This window comes from Euleptes europaea, chromosome 15 (genome assembly GCF_029931775.1).
Source record: "Euleptes europaea isolate rEulEur1 chromosome 15, rEulEur1.hap1, whole genome shotgun sequence".
Classification (NCBI taxonomy): Eukaryota; Metazoa; Chordata; class Lepidosauria; order Squamata; family Sphaerodactylidae; genus Euleptes; species Euleptes europaea.
The window spans coordinates 1,863,794-1,881,774 of NC_079326.1; the positions used below are offsets into that span (position 1 = coordinate 1,863,794).

At 48.0% G+C, this 17,981-nt stretch overlaps 1 protein-coding gene across 1 annotated transcript in view; it reads left to right on the forward strand.

The window, feature by feature from the left end:
- Positions 1–17,981, forward strand: part of TNS1 (tensin 1) — a 361,563-nt gene that overhangs the window by 49,463 nt on the left and 294,119 nt on the right. The window contains exon 3 of the mRNA XM_056861619.1: positions 9,715–9,770. Coding sequence (XP_056717597.1) covers positions 9,715–9,770 — 56 coding nt within the window. The remainder of the gene's footprint in view (positions 1–9,714; positions 9,771–17,981) is intronic.

Consider the following 17,981-nt stretch of genomic DNA (forward strand, 5'->3'; position numbering starts at 1 on the left):
TTGTCATCTGAAATTCCAGATGCTTCTCTTGAATCTGAGCTTTCTGTCGGAGTTCTACTCAGTTCCATATAACAAATAACATTCTGTCCTGAATGCGAAAGCCTGGTTTTCATACTTATTTCAAGCAGATTGGCATATAGGAAGAGACAGTTCAGGTATTTCTGGATTATATATATAGGTTGTGCCCTGGGTTTTGGAAGCAATTGCAGCTGGTGAAATATTCCAAGCTGGACCAGAAGTGTTTTTTTCCCATTAGCCCATAGTCAGAAAAGTATGTAAAGTCAGAGCCCCCCCCTTCTTTAATACAACCATGTTGCTGTCCATGTCAGAGAGAGCGGCAATCAAAGTTCTGAGACAAAAAACAATGTCATCATGACCTCTGGAAGTCCCTGACCAGAGTTTCCACCTCCTGGGGCTATCAGAGTCACAAATTGAGGAAGCCTGCATCCGGGAAGAAGTCCTGCAGTACTTCACTTGTGTATCTGAAAACAGTTGAACTAAATGCAGGGCAAACTCTCTGGCACTGGCTGGGCTTGAACGTGCATCTGCATTGCCAAGTTCTTGACCCACTGTCCTTGCTGCATCAGACTTTTCCCCACATCTGGGCGCTGGGCACTCTAGCTGATGAAAAGTAACTTTGGAATGGCAGTCGGAGGGGACCTGTTGAGACTTAGAAGAGCTGGGCCGCTGCACGGCTGGATGCAATGTCTGGAATGGAGCAGTTGGCTGCTTCGGGAGATTTCAGAGAGGTCCGGCCGCAGCCAGGATGGCTTTTACTCAGGGCATCCTGAGTACAGTTAACTCTGGAACATTGGTAGGCACTCAGTCTATCAGGGTGGGGTGTACTTTTCTTAAAGTTCATGCAGCCAGGGGCAGCCTCAGTCATTTTAAGCTCCAGACAAAGCTGACTTCTTGTGGTGGGTAGCTTAGTATCAGGCTGCCTGGATTCCTTTGCGCTGTGGTTACTGGGGAGGCCACTAGGCAGGTAATTACAGAAGCTGGAAGCCAGGCAAGGGTTAGTGCCTGTCAGCTGCAGAAGGCATGGATGCACTGAGCTGAGGAATACTGGGCTGTGGAACTTTAGCCCAGAAGCAGCAGGGGCTGTTGGAGCTGGGGTACGCACAGCTGGGGAGTAATGCAGATCTTCAGTGGGAAGTTTATTTCCCTTAGGGTCAGCTTCAATCTTAAGACAAAGGGATCAGTTTATCTGGGCTGCCCCATTCCTTTTCTCAGCTCCTGACTTGAGGGGGCCAGCTGGTTGACAGGCATTCTTCCTTGTAGTAAGCGCACTATCCCAAGCCGTGACTCTGCCAGCTAATTACGGAGAGGCAGTCAGTGTCCACAGGAAGGGCCCCTCCCCCCCAGGGGTGCTTCTGCCTTTCTTCTTCTGGCTTTCCTGCCATGGATCTTATCTGGGAACATCTGGTCTGCCCATTGCCCAGCATTTGCCTGTACATTTTTGGGGCTTGTCCCTCTAGAAGGAGGACTGCTCAAACCCTTTTCTTTTTGCACTGGAATACCCAGGGCTCCCATTCAAAGCTCCAACCTGGGCTTCAGCTGCAGGGAAAAGAGCGGCTTCTTGTAGCCCCCCCCCCGGACTGGAGACGCTGCTATCATGGGAAGCTCTCTGTAGCGAGCTTGGGCCGGTGAGACTGATCCTGCTTTCACACGGAGGCTCGGAGGGGGGGTCTGAGGAGGCTGCTTGGGAGGACTGAAGGGAGGTCTGCTTTTCCAAAAAAGTCTGGTCGGCTAGGCTGCTGCTTTGGGGGAGCAGAGATTTGCTGCTTTTGGATGCTTGTGTAGGAAGACAATCGTCTATGTTGTGGGCCTCCCCCCTCCCCATTCTCTGGTATGCAAATACAGGCTGACTTCTTATCGGAGCGCTGGGCATGCAGGGGAGGTGAGCGTCTTTTGGGCTGGCAGAGAAGTGGGGGAGGGTTTTTTAGCTACAGTTCTGAGGCTTTCTTTCTTCCCTTGAGTGGAAGAAACTGCTTCTTCTTGCTGGGGCTTTTTATTCTGATGAGCCCAGAAAACAGACTTTAGCAGAGGCACAGACAGCATTGGCATGGCGTGGGGAGACGGAACTAGCTGCACGGACAGGGCTGATGCGGCGTTGGGGAGGCATACAGACGCCGCCTGGATATAGGGGCAGCAGGGGCAACACGGCGTGGGACTTGCTCTTCCTCCGGCTGGCTTTGGAGGAGTGGATCATAAAACCATGACACGGCACTAATTCTCATGAGCCCGAAAAGCAGATTTTGGCAACTTTCTTGTAACAGAGTCACTCCACCCATCAATATACGGGACCTTATTCAAATGGAGAAACCCTTCCCCAGTAAATACCAAGCTCAACACTTCTGACATTTACCAATTGCTTTACACCACTATTGTACAATGCAAATCACACAGGTCAGTTATTGCTATGGCCTCAGTCTGTGACTGAGAACAGAACAATCAGTTGAAATAACTATAACCCACTACCTTCGGACCAGCCGACACTATATGCAACACAGTCCAGTTCACAAAATATACGAAGGGCCACATTCTGATAGACCTTTGGAAAGTTGCGTGGCACCCACTGAGGTGACACTACAGAGCTTTCTTTCCCCCCATTCCTCCCAAAATGTGTACAAATGTATGCAAAAGTGTTCCACAACAGTCTCTCACACAATCAATCCACCCCTTCAATCAAACACAAAACCACTCACTCACTCTCACACACCACCCACCATTTCCAAACCTTTTCCTGTCAGACCTAAGATCTCTGCGGTTTCCAACCAAACCTGATGGCTGTATTAGGGCAGAATCTGGAAGTTGATCAGACCTCCCTTCCTCTGATTGCAGAGGGTTCTGAAACTGACCTGAACTGAACTAAAACCCCTTTCCCGATTCTCACCTGCCTTCTGTGATTTCCTCCGGAGGTGCTGGGCTGGTTCTTGCGATCCTGTTGTGTTCCAACGACACCCTACCAGGGTGAGTGAGGCCAGGGTGTCCATGCGTAACTCTCTTGACCAAAAAAGGTCATGCCAGCAGAAAGGACTCAAAGGCACCCTGGTCCAGCACCCCGAGCCGGGTGGGTAAGAGGGGGGCAACACCCCATCTCTCCCCCCCTTCACGAGCACGGCACCAGAAATGATATGGTAAACAAGGGTTCGTGGGGGGAGAGAGAGACCGGAGATCGTTATTTCAAGAAATCAGTTTACTTGCAGCTGCTGACTCAGAGGCCCTAATGGGCAGAAATCTCTGAGCCCCGATCATACTGAGGAAGGGATATTTATCCAAATTCAAGATATGACAACCCATCAACATTCAGGGTAGGCTGATAGCACTCCAGACATAGAAGCGGTGCAGTACAGTTCAGTTCTATCCAGTTTCTCCTTAGGGCTGTCAATTCGGTTCGGCCCGAACTGAAAATCAGCCGAATTTCCCCTGATTGGGTGGTTTTTAGTTCGGGAGGAACCGAACTCAAAACTGGCGGGCAACCGGGGGGGCCGAATTCAGCGAGTTCGGGAGTTCGCGAATAAATTCGGCAAATCCGGCCATCAAGTAAGCAGCATAACTGTCAGTAAGCAGCATTATCCTCCCCCGGCCAATCGGTGGGCAAGCTGGGTCTTCTTCTGGCCAATCAGTCAGGATTGAGTACTGGAGGAATCAGCTGATGTGCGGCACGGCCAGGGAGAGAGAGAGAGAGAGAGAGCGAAATCCTCGAGTGTGTGTGGGGGGTGCTTGTGCACATTCGCTCCTTTCTGTGGCTGCAGGGGGTGTATTTTTGGGGGTACAGACACAAAACTTTCACTGGAGATTCAGATGAAGCTTCTTAAGATACCCCCCAAGTTTTGTAAACATTGGGTCAGGGGGTCCCGAGATATGGGCTCCCCCCTTTTTCTTTCCATGGCTGCAGGGGGCGCATTTTTGGGGGTACAGATCCCAAACTTTGAGCGGAGTTTCAGACCAGTGGTCTTAAGATACCCCCCAAGTTTTGTAAACATTGGGTCAGGGGGTCTCGAGATATGGGCTCTCCCCCTTTTCCCTCCCCCCTTTTTCCATTTATGTGGCTGCAGGGGGCGCTTTTTGGGGGATATAGCCCCCAAACTTTTAGCATAGCTTCAGTCAATTATTCTTAAGATACTACCCAAGTTTTGTAAAGATGGGTTCAGTGGGGGCAGAAATATCGCCTCCCCCTCTTTTCTCTTTCCATGGCTGCAGGGGGTGCATTTTTGGGGGTGCAGATCCCAAACTTTGAGCGGAGTTTCAGACCAGTGTTCTTAAGATACCCCCCAAGTTTTGTAAACATTGGGTCAGGGGGTCTCGAGATATGGGCTCTCCCCCTTTTCCCTCCCCCTTTTTCATTTATGTGGCTGCAGGGGGCGCTTTTTTGGGGATATAGCCCCCAAACATTTAGCATAGCTTCAGTCAGTTATTCTTAAGATACTACCCAAGTTTTGTAAAGATGGGTTCAGTGGGGGCAGAAATATCGCCTCCCCCCTTTTCTCTTTCCATGGCTGCAGGGAGCGCATTTTTGGGGGTGCAGATCCCAAACTTTGAGCAGAGTTTCAGACCAGTGTTCTTAAGATACCCCCCAAGTTTTGTGAACATTGGGTCAGGGGGTCCCGAGATATGGGCTTTCCCCTTTCCCCTTTTCCCTATTGGGATGAATGGATCAGCCGATCCTGTGCATCTCCAGAGCAAAATGTTCCGTGGCCTAATTGGAATCATCTTGGATTACAAGTCCTCTTCAGCCCCTCTTGATGGAACAGAAGACAGCCACAGTAAGACCCCTTTGGGGGCTTTAATCTATAATTTTTCTCCTGTGTATGTGTGTGTGTGTGGGGGAAAGCAGAGTCTGTGTGTGTGTGGGGAGGGAGCAGTTTCTGTGGGTGGGGGGGAAGCCAAAGGGGGCTTTCGTCGGTTCTGCCTGGGGTGTGTGTTCCCCCTCGAGTCTCTCGCTCCCTGGTTTGAGGGGGGAGGTTTCAGTTGTGTGTTGCAAAGGTGTTGTTTAACAAGGTTGTGTTGTTTTGCAGTTGTTTTGCAAATTTCTCAGCTGTTGTCGGGGCTGGGAGCTTTGTGCGTGGGCAGCAAGCTCCGCGGAGAGATGCACATTAAGGGGGGGACCCCTTTCAGGGCCCATATCTCAGCCCCCCCCGACCCAATCTTTACAAAACTTGGGGAGTCTTTCAATAAACGTCCTTTGAAGCTCTGCCCAAAGTTTGGGACCTCTAACCCCAAAAATGCCCCCCCCGGAGCCGCGGAAAGGCGCAATTGTGTTTTTAATGGCTTTATTCGGCTGAATTTTTTTCCCGAACTTTGAATTCCCGCCGAATTGAACGGATCCGAAGTGGGGGAGTTCGGACTTCGGCACGTACCGAACCCACAAGGGCCAAATTCGGCCAAATCCGAACTGTACCGGATTTTTTTTCCCGACAGCCCTATTTTCCTATCAATGTTTATAGTTCACTCTGACTCTCCATGACTCTTAACCCACTTCCTTAGCACACAGACATACAGGGATATTCTGCCCAGCAACAAGCTATTCCCAGGCTGTCCTAATACATTTTACAGAAAGGAAAAGAGATTATTACAAATTGCTAAATCAGTAGATCTTCCATAGTCAGGGGAAGTCTACCTGCTGTCACAATACTGTCTCAGTCCCCCATTCCCCCTTGGCCGTACATCGCCTCCTGCTACCGCTCGCGCCCGAGCGGCGGCCGCATCAGCCATCTGTTGCTCCTCCACTCGCTTCTGGTCAGCGAGAGCCCTATCCTTTTCAAGTTGGGTGGCAGCAGCCGTCGTCACGATCGGTAAGGCCTCCTGCTGCAAGAGCAGCTCAATCTCTTTAGGTTGGCCCAACAGCGGGTGGACCCGGGGAGCCAGATCCGCCTATGCTGCGCCGAACTCAGGGGCTAGCAGTTTTTCGACCTCGGCCGCTGCCGTTGTAGCTGGTGGCAAGTCCAGCAGAACCATGACCATCCGGGCTGCTACGTTCCGTGCGTCCCATTGGCATAGGGCAGGATACAGAACGGATTGTGGAACTGCTTCTCCTATAGCTCCCGCCATGGGGAAACAATAGGTCCCTGGATCAGGACCACTGGCGCCGATGGAATCTCGCAGAGCGTAAGTCTCGCCAACAAACGAGTCAGTGTTGCCAAGTCCTCTTGCGCCAGTCGGACCTCTTCCAGGAGCACGTCCAGTTGTCGGAGTTCGTCCTGGGCACGTTGATCAGTGTCCGGTGTCTTCCAGGGGGACGTTGCAGCCAGGTGACGCCACTGGTCAGCTACAAACCCAATTAGCCGGGAGGCTTCAGCGTCCGTTCCAGTGTTTCCTCCAAAATATCCTGCAGTAAGCCAGGGTCGTCGGGAAGCTCGGCCGGCATTCCCAACAACGAAAACGAGCGTTCGGGCGAACCCTCCAGGGCTCCAGCCAGAGATAGTCCACTCGGGGAGCATGTCCTATACTCCAACCCAAGATCCAGGCGAACCCTCCAGGGCTCCAGCCAGGAACAATTCACTCGGGGAGCACTCCCTCAGCTCCAACCCGAGAACCCGGTGATCCCTCCAGGGCTCTAGCCAGAGATTAAAATCCAAGTGAAAGAGGTAAGGAGATTAGTGTCATAATGTGAGCACTTGTGCCATGACAATCTCATAAACAACATCCATAGACAAGTAGGCCAAAAGAGAGTTGATTTATTGGAAGATCCATAGGTTTATAGCAGCTAGAAGCAAGATGGCACTAATGAGAACTAAGAGCATGGTACAGGGTATATATGTAATCAAAAGCATTGGATGCCATGAGAACCCCCCTCCCCTTGAGGTAAGATTCACACAGAGTCCAGAGTCAAAACACAAGTTGGCAGTTGCTACAGTTGACCTTGGCCAGCACCTGCAGTAAGCATAAACATCTTCGGTCAGACCTCGCCTGGCATTTCCTGTACAGGCTAGGGCTGACAGGCTGTTAGCTCCATTGCAGCCTGTTCAGCAAGCTGGAAACATCAGAGTGGGCAAGGCAAGGCCCAGAGGTCTCTGCAAACACCCAGTGCAGATTGAAGAATCTATTTCAGATGTTGAAATTCCCTCTAGATTGTTGGCAGAGCAGAATGGATTCATTTCACTCTGTGCCAAACATTTTTGGAGTGGAACTGATTGTTCTCCTCTTCCATGGAACAAAGTGGATGTTCCAGAGACATTCACTGAAACAATAGTATTGTATGGGTTAGGAAAACCCTGCAATGATTTGCAGCCCAGGACATGTGGAGAGCGCAAATGAGGAGGCCAACATCACTTCAAGCTGTCTGCGTTTTGTACACATGGATTATATTGATTTCTGAAACAAGCCCCATGAGAATTTGAGGTGCTGTGAATTTTCAGTGAACTTGTCAGCCAAATATACTGTGTTCCACGCTTATTTATTTATTTTAAAGATTTATTAGCCACCTTTCTTTCTTGCACAACTCAGGATGGCTTACAATATAAATAAAACTATTATAAAAACACAATGAGAACAATATGAATAAAACAACGATAAAAACACATGAATAGTCACACATAAATGGTCATTTATATGTAGATTGTGAGCCAAAACTCAAATTCGTTCAGCTCTGGCACAACAATACAAACAGCTGCCAAACAGCATCAGCTGGGAGTCAGCTTCCAATCTTCCTCCTGATAGGAGACAGCAGTGTTTTTGGTGGAGAGTCAGAAGCTAACACGCAGGTGATTCCCCCAATTAGCTGACAATTGGTGGTCTGATCTCCTAGCCCAGGAAACCTTGCCATCTGCCAGACTTCCTAGTACACAGCAATTTTTTTTAATTTTTTTTTTTTTAGGGCAGGGGGAACCAGAAGCTGATTCCCAGTTGATCAGGGAATCAGTCTGGACTGGGCTTCAGATCCCCCACCTCAAATTACTGTGTTGGAGAAGGCTCTTACTTTGCTCTGTCTCAACCTTGCCAGGCACAGAGTTTTTTTTAACCCCCAGGGGGAATCTAGAGTAGAAAACTAGTTGATGCCCTTATAAACTGGAAGTCGAATTCAGTTGTTATGAGGGCTGTATATGACATTAATGTCACTTGTTTAGGCCGGGCCATTGCCTCGCCAGCCCAGATTGGGGGGGGGGGCTGCCTCGGTTAGCTTGTGGGCTGGATAAGAGCTCTCAAGGGGCCGGATGCAGCCCTCGGGCCTTATGTTTCACACCACTAATCTAGAGTAAATACAACTGATAACAAACTACCTGTTAAGACTCTGCAGGGTGATGTGACTAAGGGGAGGAGGAACTGTTTTGAATTAGCAGGAGGAGTGGAGCCTTCCTCCTCTTCTCTGATTGAGCCATAAACAAAAATGACAGACTAATGTTGGGGAAAGGAAACAGGCCCTTGTCATTTCCTTCAGTCCCCCTCCTGAGTGAAAAATCCACTTGGGGAGGATGACTTTAATCCCAAATCTGTCCTTTGCTGTTCCTCTGCTTGATTCACAGGCCATCTAGATTGATTTCCAGTGTGGATATTTCCCCCTTAAAACTGCTATAAATTGAGCTTTCATGGATGGGATGAACCCTGGGCTTCTTCAAAGTTGCATGCTTGTTTAGCTTAGAATAATTACCTTCTGTGAGGGTTTAGCTTTCCTGAACCCACAAACTTGCCACCATTGTTATGTGAGGAGAAAGTTTCCCTTAACTGCCCTCAGATGTAATTAAGAGGCTTAGAGGCTGTACTTGATTTTATAACAACAAAAATAATCGAAGTTTATTATGTACAGAGAGTGACTAGTGGAGTGCCTCAGGGATCTGTCCCTGTTCAACATCTTTATAAATGATTTGGATGAAGGAACCGAGGGGGCACTTATTAAATTTGCAGATGATACTAAATTGGGAGGGGTAGCAAATATGGTAGAAGACAGAGCCAGGATACAGGATGATCTTGACAGGCTGGAGAATTGGGCTAAAACTAATAAAATGCACTTCAACAATGATAAATGTAAAGTTCTGCATTTAGGTAGGAAAAATCAAATGTATAATTATAGGATGGGAGAGACTTGTCTTAGCAGTAGTGTGTGCGAAAAGGATCTTGGGGTCTTAGTAGACCAAACATTGAACATGAGTCAGCAGTGTGATGCTGTAACTAAAAAGGCAAATGCAGTCTTGGGCTGCATCAACAGAAGTATAGTGTCCAGATCACGTGACGTGATGGTATCGCTTTACTCTGCTCTGGTTAGACCTCACCTAGAGTACTGCATTGTTTCGACACCCCTGCTCTAGATGTTTAAACAGAGGCAAGGGGCATAATACCCCATCCATATAGAAGAAATCAGTGGTTGCTTCAGCCAGAATCAATTCTCCTTGCAAGGAGGCACTTGAGCTCAGACATCTAAAAGGAGCCTGTGTGTACACTAAAAGCACTTGTCTTTTAATAAACAGGGAGCATCAATGAGATCATTTACAAGTTGTCCCTCAGGACTTAATAGCTGTTCAAAATTTGTTGAGAAGTGAGTACCTCGAAGCTTAGTGGGATCTCGGGTGATAGTGTTCAACCCACTGGTCAAGCCTATCACTTGGGAGAAAGGATGAATACCACTGATGTAGGGTTATGCAGGTGTTTAATTTAGGACATGGGCAGTAGGAGACCAGTACTTCAATTTCTAGAGTTGCTGCTGATTGTGTCACTTTATAATTTAGTCATATGATGTTAGTAATTTGCTTTTTCTCTTCTTTGTCACTTTTTAAAAAGGTGTCCTCATCCTCAAAATCCCCCAAAATTGTGCAGTCACGACGTAAGCCCTCAAGGTACGTATCAATATCAGATTTGATTATTTAATTGAGAGACTTTCCCCTGAAATCCAAAACATTAAGGATATACAAATCCTTCTCTATTATTTGAATAAATATTTATGCCATGCTGAAAATTAACTTCAGTTGTTTGGGACATTTACCTCCAAAGGAATATATGCCTCAATTGCTTTGTCAAATACTTGTGCATTTTGTTTAATGTGTTGGTTCCTGATAGTATTATGCTTTGTTGCCCATTTAATGAGAGCTGGCTAAACTGTTCATAGCGTCAAACTAAAAAACCGTAGCTTAATTCTCTTTGATACCCTCTCTCTTCTGAAGTAAGAAACTTTGTGTTTTTTGTTTTTCCTTTTAAAAATAGGCAGATACGCACACATTGTTTGGAAAAAATGTTACAAGTTGCTGCTATTTTACATGATACCATGCTGTTACTAATATTTGTTCCCTGTCTAATGTATGGGTCAGAAGACTATTGTGCACAACATTCTGTACAAGAAGACCATGCATTGCTTTTTGTTTGTTTCTCTGGATTTATTATCATCTTTTGGTAATCAGTTTCTGTATCTGAGACACTTACTTGAAATGAATATATGGGTTCTGCTCAAGAAAATGACTTGCATCACAAAAGCATAGAATATATGACGTATCACAAAAGCATAGAGTTGGAAGGGGCATACAGGCCATCTAGTCCAGCCCCATGCTCAATGCAGGCTCAGTCTAGAGCATCCCTGACAAGTATTTGTCCAGCCTCTGCTTAAAGACTGCTAGGGAGCGGGAGCTCACCACCTACCTAGGTAGCCAATTCCACTGTCGAACAACTCTTACTGTAAAAAACTTTTTCCTAATATCCAGCCAGTACCTCTCCACCTGCAATTTAAATCCATTATTGCGAGTCCTATCCTCTGCTGCCAACAGGAACAACTCCCTGCCCTCCTCTAAGTGACAGCCCTTCAAATACTCAAATACTTAAAGAGAGCAATCATGGTCACCTCAACCTCCTCTTCTCCAGACTAAATATCCCCAACTCCCTCAGCCTTTCCTCATAGGGCTTGTTCTCCAAGCCCCTGATCATCCTCATCACTCTCCTCTGCACCCGGTCGATTCTGTCCACATCTTTTTTAAATTGAGGCCTCCAGGACTGCACACAATACTCCAGATGTGGCCTGACCAATGCAGTGTACAGCGGAACTATGACATCTTGCGATTTGGATGTTATGCCCCTGTTGATGCACCCCAATTAGTGTTTTTGTCGCTGCATCATACTGGCTGCTCATATTTAACTTATGGTCTACCCATACCCCAAGACCTTGTTTACACACAGTGCTACCCAGAAGTGTATCCCCCATCCAGTATGTGTGTCCCTCATTTTTGTTACCCAGATGTAGAACTCGGACTTATCCTTGTTTAATTGCATCCTGTTCACATCCGCCCACTTTTCCAGTGTGTTCAGATCTCGTTGAATTCTGTCTCTATCTTCTGGTGTGTTCACTGCTCCTCATAATTTGGTGTCATCTGCAAATTTAATGAGTAGTCCCTCCACACCCTCATCCAGATCATTTATAAAAACATTGAAAAGTACCTGGCCCAGAACTGAACCCTGTGGCACCCCACTGGATACCTCTCTCTATTAAGATGAAATGCCATTGACAATTACTCTTTGAGTACGGTTCTCCAACCAGTTCCCTATCCACCTAACTATCCTAGGGTCCAGTCCACAGTCGTCTAGTTGACCCATCAGAACATCACGGGGAACCCTGTCAAAAGCCTTACTTAAATTCAGGTTAAAAAACCATCAACCACATTCCCTCGATCAAGTAAGCTTGTCACTTGATCAAAGAAGGAAACGAGGTTGGTCTGGCAGGACCTGTTGGGGACAAATCCATGCTGACTTCCCTGGATCACCAAATTGTCCTTCAGATACTCGCAGATTGATCTCTTTAATATCTGCTCCAGTATCTTCCCTGGAATAGAGGTCAAACTGACTGGCCTGTAGTTTCCTGGGTTGTCTCTCCTCCTTTTTTTGAAAATAGGGATAACATTTGCCCTCCTCCAGTCTTGTGGCACATCTCCCATTCTCCAAGAGGTCCAGAAGATGATGGACAAAGGCTCTGCAAGCACCCTAGAGAGTTCTTTGAGCACCGTACGGCCCAAGGGATTTGTACTCATCCAATGCAGCCAGGTGCTTCTCAACTATCATAGAATAATAGAATCATGGAGTTGGAAGGGACCACCAGGGTCATCTAGTCCAACCCCCTGCACAATGCAGGAAATTCACAACTACCTCCCCATACACCCCCAGTGACCCCTTCTCCATGTCTAGAAGATGGCCAAGATGCCCTCCCTCTCATGAACTGCCTAAGGTCTTAGAATCAGCATTGCTGACAGATGGCCATCTAGCCTCTGTTTAAAAACCTCAAGGGATAGAGCGCTTATCACCTCCCGAGGAAGTCTGTTCCACTGAGGAACCATTCTGTTAGAAAATTCTTCCTAATGTCTAGACAGAAACTCTTTTGATTTAATTTAAACCCATTGGTTTTGGTCCAACCTTCTGGGGCAACAGAAAACAACTTGGCACCATCCTCTATATGACAGCCCTTCAAGTACTTGAAGATGGTTATCATATCCCCTCTCAGTCTTCTCCTCTGCAGGCTAAACATACCCAGCTCCTTCAACCTTTCTTCACAGGACTTGGTCTCCAGACCCCTCACCATCTTTGTTGCCCTTCTCTGGACACGTTCCACTTTGTCTACATGCTTCTTAAATTGTGGTGCCCAAAACTGAACACAGTACTCTAGTTGAGGTCTAACCAGAGCAGAGTAAAGCGATACCATCACTTTGCGTGATCTGGACACTATACTTCTGTTAATGCAGCCCAAGACTGCATTTGCCTTTTTAGTTACAGCATCACACTGCTGACTCATGTTCAGTGTTTGGTCTACTAAGACCCCAAGATCCTTTTCACACACACTACTGCTCAAACAAGTCTCCCCCATCCTATAATTATGCATTTGATTTTTCCTACCTAAATGCAGAACTTTACATTTGTCTTTGTTGAAGTGCATTTTATTAGTTTTAGACCAATTCTCCAGCCTGTCAAGATCATCCTGCATCTTGGCTCTGTCTTCTACCGTATTTGCTACCCCTCCCAATTTAGTATCATCTGCAAATTTAATAAGCATCCCCTCTATTCCTTCATCCAAATAATTTATAAAGATGTTGAACAACACAGGGCCTAGCACAGATCCCTGAGGAACTCCACTAGTCACTTCTCTCCAAGTGGATGAGGAACCATTAACAAGCACTCTTTGGGCATGATCTATCAACTAATTATAGATCCACCTAACAGTAACAGGATCTAAATCACATTTTCCCCATTTGTCAACAAGAATATTAGGGGGAACCTTATCAAAAGCCTTACTGAAAGCTAGATAAACTATGTCTACTGCATTCCCCTGATCCAGCAAGGTAGTAACTTTCTCAAAAAAGGAGATAAGATTAGTCTGACTTGACTTGTGTCAGAGGTTTGTCTTCAGCATCCCTCAAGCAAAGCCCATCAGGCAAAGGCTCTGAAGCAGTTAGACTATATTAGGAGCAAAATTAGACAAAGTCAGAAGCTGGCTGCCTCCTGGGCATACGAGGCTACTAATAAAAAATCAAGGCAAGGGTACATGGTTAAAAATGCAATGCAGACTTCAAAGATGGAGAGGCAAAGATACACAGGCTGCTACAAACCATGATAAGCTTTCTCAGGGTAGGCAGACATAACATGGCTGTGCATATGGAGTGATAGTGGTAAACAGGATAAGCATACCATACTGAGCATAAAACTCATGACACTGATGCTGTACAAAGGCATGAGAACCAGGAGCATGTGACCAGGGCCTTGACTCCGAGCCAAACCCTGGCCTGCTCAGAGCAAGAGCCTGTGAGGAGCATTGTCAGGCTAAGGCCGATAGGCCGGGCCTGACATTCTGCCCCCCTTAAGACCTCCCCCTGTTGCTCGAGGCTTTTGGGGGTAGGCCTCATGAAATTCACGAACCAGGCGAGGGGCAGAAACGTTGTGTGCAGCTCCCCATTTGTCATGACCAGGTCCCAGATGTTTCCAACGAACCAGGTAGAAGAGCCCCATCCCCCGGACCTTGGAATCCAGGATTTTAGCTATTTCGAAGTGCTCCCCCCCCCACTAACATAGGGGGGTTGGGATTGGGACCTGGGTGCCAGTCAGGGGCCAGTACCACTTTTTTCAGCAGACTGATATGAAATACTGGATGGATGCCCCTGAGGTTTTTAGGAAGGGCGAGTTCCACTGTGACTTCATTTATGAGGCGTGAAATTGGAAACGCCCCCACATATTTTTCACTAAGTTTTTTTGAAGGCCGAAGGGATCTGAGGATTTTTGTGGACAATTATACCTGGTCCCCCACCTTGATGTCCCACCCAGGGGAACGATGTTTGTCAGCTTGGACTTTATACTGGTGTTTGGCTTTCTCCACAAAATTTTGCAACCAGGGCAAGTATTCTGTACCACCTTTACCCAGTCAGTTACTTCCTTGCACTCCCCCTCTCCCAGAAGATCTCTATTGCCAAAGGGACCGAATTCTTCGCCATACACCACATGAAAGGGACTGAATTCCGTGGACTGATGGGAAGCATTATTGTAAGCATATTCAGTGAAAGGCAATAGGTCCACCCAATCATCCTGATGATAATTGACATAGCAACGTAAATAACATTCCAGTACAGCATTAACACGTTCAGTTTGGCCATCCGTCTGGTATGCGCTAGACAAGCCTTGTTCCACCCCCACCAGTTTAAGGAAAGCTCTCCAGAATTTGGCCACATATTGGGGGCCCAAATCCGAGAGTACCTTGCCCAGAAAGCTGTGATATTTAAAGATGTGTGCCACAAACAGCCAGCTTTTGAGCTGTTGGCAGCCCTTTGCAAGGGACTTGTTTGGAGAATAGGTCAGTGACCACCCAAAGTACTGTCTTTCCCCTGCTAGGAGGGAGGTCCGTAATAAAATCCATTTCAATAACTTCCCAAGGGGCTGAGGGAACCTCCAGCAGCTTTAATAAATCAGGCGGTTTTACCATCATCCGTTTGCCAGTGGAGCTCGTGGGGTAACTGCAGATGAAACTCTAAATCCGTGCACAGCCCCGGCCACCAAAATTGCTGGCGCAAAAGGTGCAGGGTTTTAACAAAGCCGAAATGACCAGCTATTTTGGCTCCATGAGCTCGCTCCAACACCTCCCTCCGTACCGAGACTAGTACATACAGTCTGTCTCCTTTGAACCAAACCTCCCCCCGCTGAATCATGTCCTTGGGAAGGCTGCCCGCTGCTTCTTCTTCCTGGCAGCCTTTAATAAAACTGAGTTTAAAGGAGTCTGACAAGCTCTCCAGGGAAGGGGTTTTTAGTGCCTGAGAACGGGTGAGAACAGCTAGGCATGGTGAATCACCCCATTGTGCAGGAGTGAACAAAGAGTCTACTAGACGGTCCATTTTACTTTGGAACTGGGGGAGTCTGGAGAGGGCATCCGCCAACTGATTTTCTTTACCTGGTACGTGTTTCAGTACAAAACAAAATTTGGAGAAAAACTCAGCCCATCGAACCTGCTTGGCCGTGAGTTTGTGAGTTCCTTTTAAAGCTTCTAGATTTTTATGATCCGTCCAGACCTCAAAAGGAATTTCAGCCCCCTCCAAGAACTGTCTCCACACCGTCAGGGTGTGTTTTACAGCAGCTGCCTCTTTCTCCCAAATGGGCCAGTTCAGCTCTGATTTGGAAAACTTTTTAGAGAAGAACGCACAGGGCTGTAGCTGCCCGGTCTCCCCCCACTGGAGAAGCGCCCCCCCATCGCGCGTCCGAGGCGCCAACCTGCACAATGAAAGCCTTTTCACAGTCAGGATGTTTCAGGATGGGTTCAGAGGTAAATACCTTTTTTAATGTATCAAAGGCTAATTGACACTTGGTAGTCCAGTTTAGGCGGGCGGAGGGCTGCGTCGCTGCACTCCCTTTCCCTTTCATTTTTGATAGATTTGTGATTGGTAGTGCCACTTGGGCAAAGTTTTTGAGGTGGTGTCAGGCTGCTATCTCGGTTTCAGTATTGTTTCTGTGTCGGTACTGTACTGTCTAGCCTCAAGGCCGACCACACATACCAAGGCCTGGGAATACTGCTCCTGGGAAAGTTGCCTCTGTCTGTGTATGCTGATGTTGTATAATCTCCCGCCATTTACTGCCTTATATTATCGTTCGGCTAGTAAGACTCTCATAGCTGCCATAGTTCCCTGTATGCACTGTATTGCCTTTTTGACCAGTAAAAGCCATCTGCTTGGATTCTATACGACTCTGTGGTGATTTCTGGTTCGAAGGGTCAGGAGCTTACATTATGGCAGCTATCTTTCATCTTCTTTATTATACTACTAGTCAGGCTGGAGCCCAGGGGGGTTCGCCTGCCGCTTGGATGGGAGCTGAGAAGCTCTCCGAGTGACCTACTATCCTGGATTCCTCTCGGAAGGATCCCACCCTGTTACAGGACATAGTCGCTGAACTCTTCAGAACTACCCTAGAGGTTTGCCGCTTGAGGGAACTGGTACAGGAGCAATGGCAATCTCTTAAAGGGACTCTCTGGATGTTGACGTCGGAGGATACTGATACTCGTTTAGATCTTCAGGTCTTGGATCAATTACTGGACGATGCCCGGTTGGCAACTGAAGATTTACAAGTACTAACTGGACTTTTGGATAATCTTATTTCTCGAGAGACTCTTTCCTCTAGTTCTATCATGGCAGGAGCCCCGCCGGAGGGTTTTTCCCTGATCCCGGATGCGGCCAGCTGTCAGGCTGAAGCCAAGCGAATCGCTATTCACACTGCTCTTCTCCTTGTGGAATGTACAAAGGACACCCCGGTCGCCACCTTGGCGCAGGCTTTGACCTCGACTTTTGGAGCCGATGCACCTGCACTGGCGGTTCGAATACAACCCTTGCTGGGCGGGGAGTCCGACCCCATACTCTCACTCCTGGAAACAGAACTTTTACCGCGCATTACGGCGGAGGCTGCCCTAAGACTTGAGAACGCCAAAGTTCTTGCGGATAAGGATGCCGCCGAAGCGGCAAAGGTCGCCAGAGAGAGAGAGGCTGCTGACGCAGCCAAGGCGGCAGCAGCAAGGGTGAGGGATCGGGCGAGAACGGATACGCGCCCCAAGGGCACTGTACAAGGACTATCAGGTCTGTCTTTTTCCCCGGCGTTTGTCCCGTCGCGCGCGACCCAACGCGCACGCCGTTTGGCTGACCGACGTCTAGACTCAGGAGAGTCTGAAGACGAGGATCTTTATGGAGATAGCTCTCAATGGGCCACGAGCTTCCGGACCAGTAAGCCTCATCTCACTGGTGGCCCAAGTGAGGAGGTTCACCTCTTACGAGCCCAGAATCGGGAGCTCTCCGACCGTGTTGATCAACTCCAAGAACTAATGGAACGTATGCTTCAGGATAACAGGCAATTACAACAAACCCTGATAGCCCAAGCACAGCCTGTTCCAATACCGGGTCAGGGGGTGCCCATCCAGCCACCCCAACCACCCGCTAATGTGCTGCACTCAGAGCCGAATCTGAGGCTCTACCCGCCCCCGTCCAATTTGCCCAAATGGACGGGAGCCATTTCCAGGGGGGTCCAGTTGATCACCTCACCGTAGGGGTAGCAATGGGAATTGGCTCCCACTGGGAGCAAATAGACTTCACTATAGCCCCTATCCGTTTTGAAGTGGTCTTGGGTATTAACTGGATTAAAGGACATAGTCCCAGTATTAACTGGGAAACAAACACTATCTCCTTCACCAGCCCCATGTGCAATCAGCACCGGCAGAACTTTGCATTATTATATCCGCCCGTACCAGCACTGGCCTCCGATGTCCCAGCACTTCCAGTCCTACCTAATGTGTATCGAGACTTTGCGGATGTCTTCGACCTTAAAGAATGTGATACCTTACCCCCCCCCCCACCGGGCCTCCGACTGTACAATTGAGGTGGTCAAGGACTGCACCTTAACCAAAAGTAAGATTTACCCTATGAGCGCTTCCGAACGCACTGTTCTCCGGGACTTCCTTGACAAAAACCTCGCCAGAGGGTTCATTCGCCCATCGAATGTCCCAAACTCGGCCCCCGCGTTTTTTGTCCGGAAAAAAGAGGGCGACCTTCGTTTATGCATTGACTTCAGAA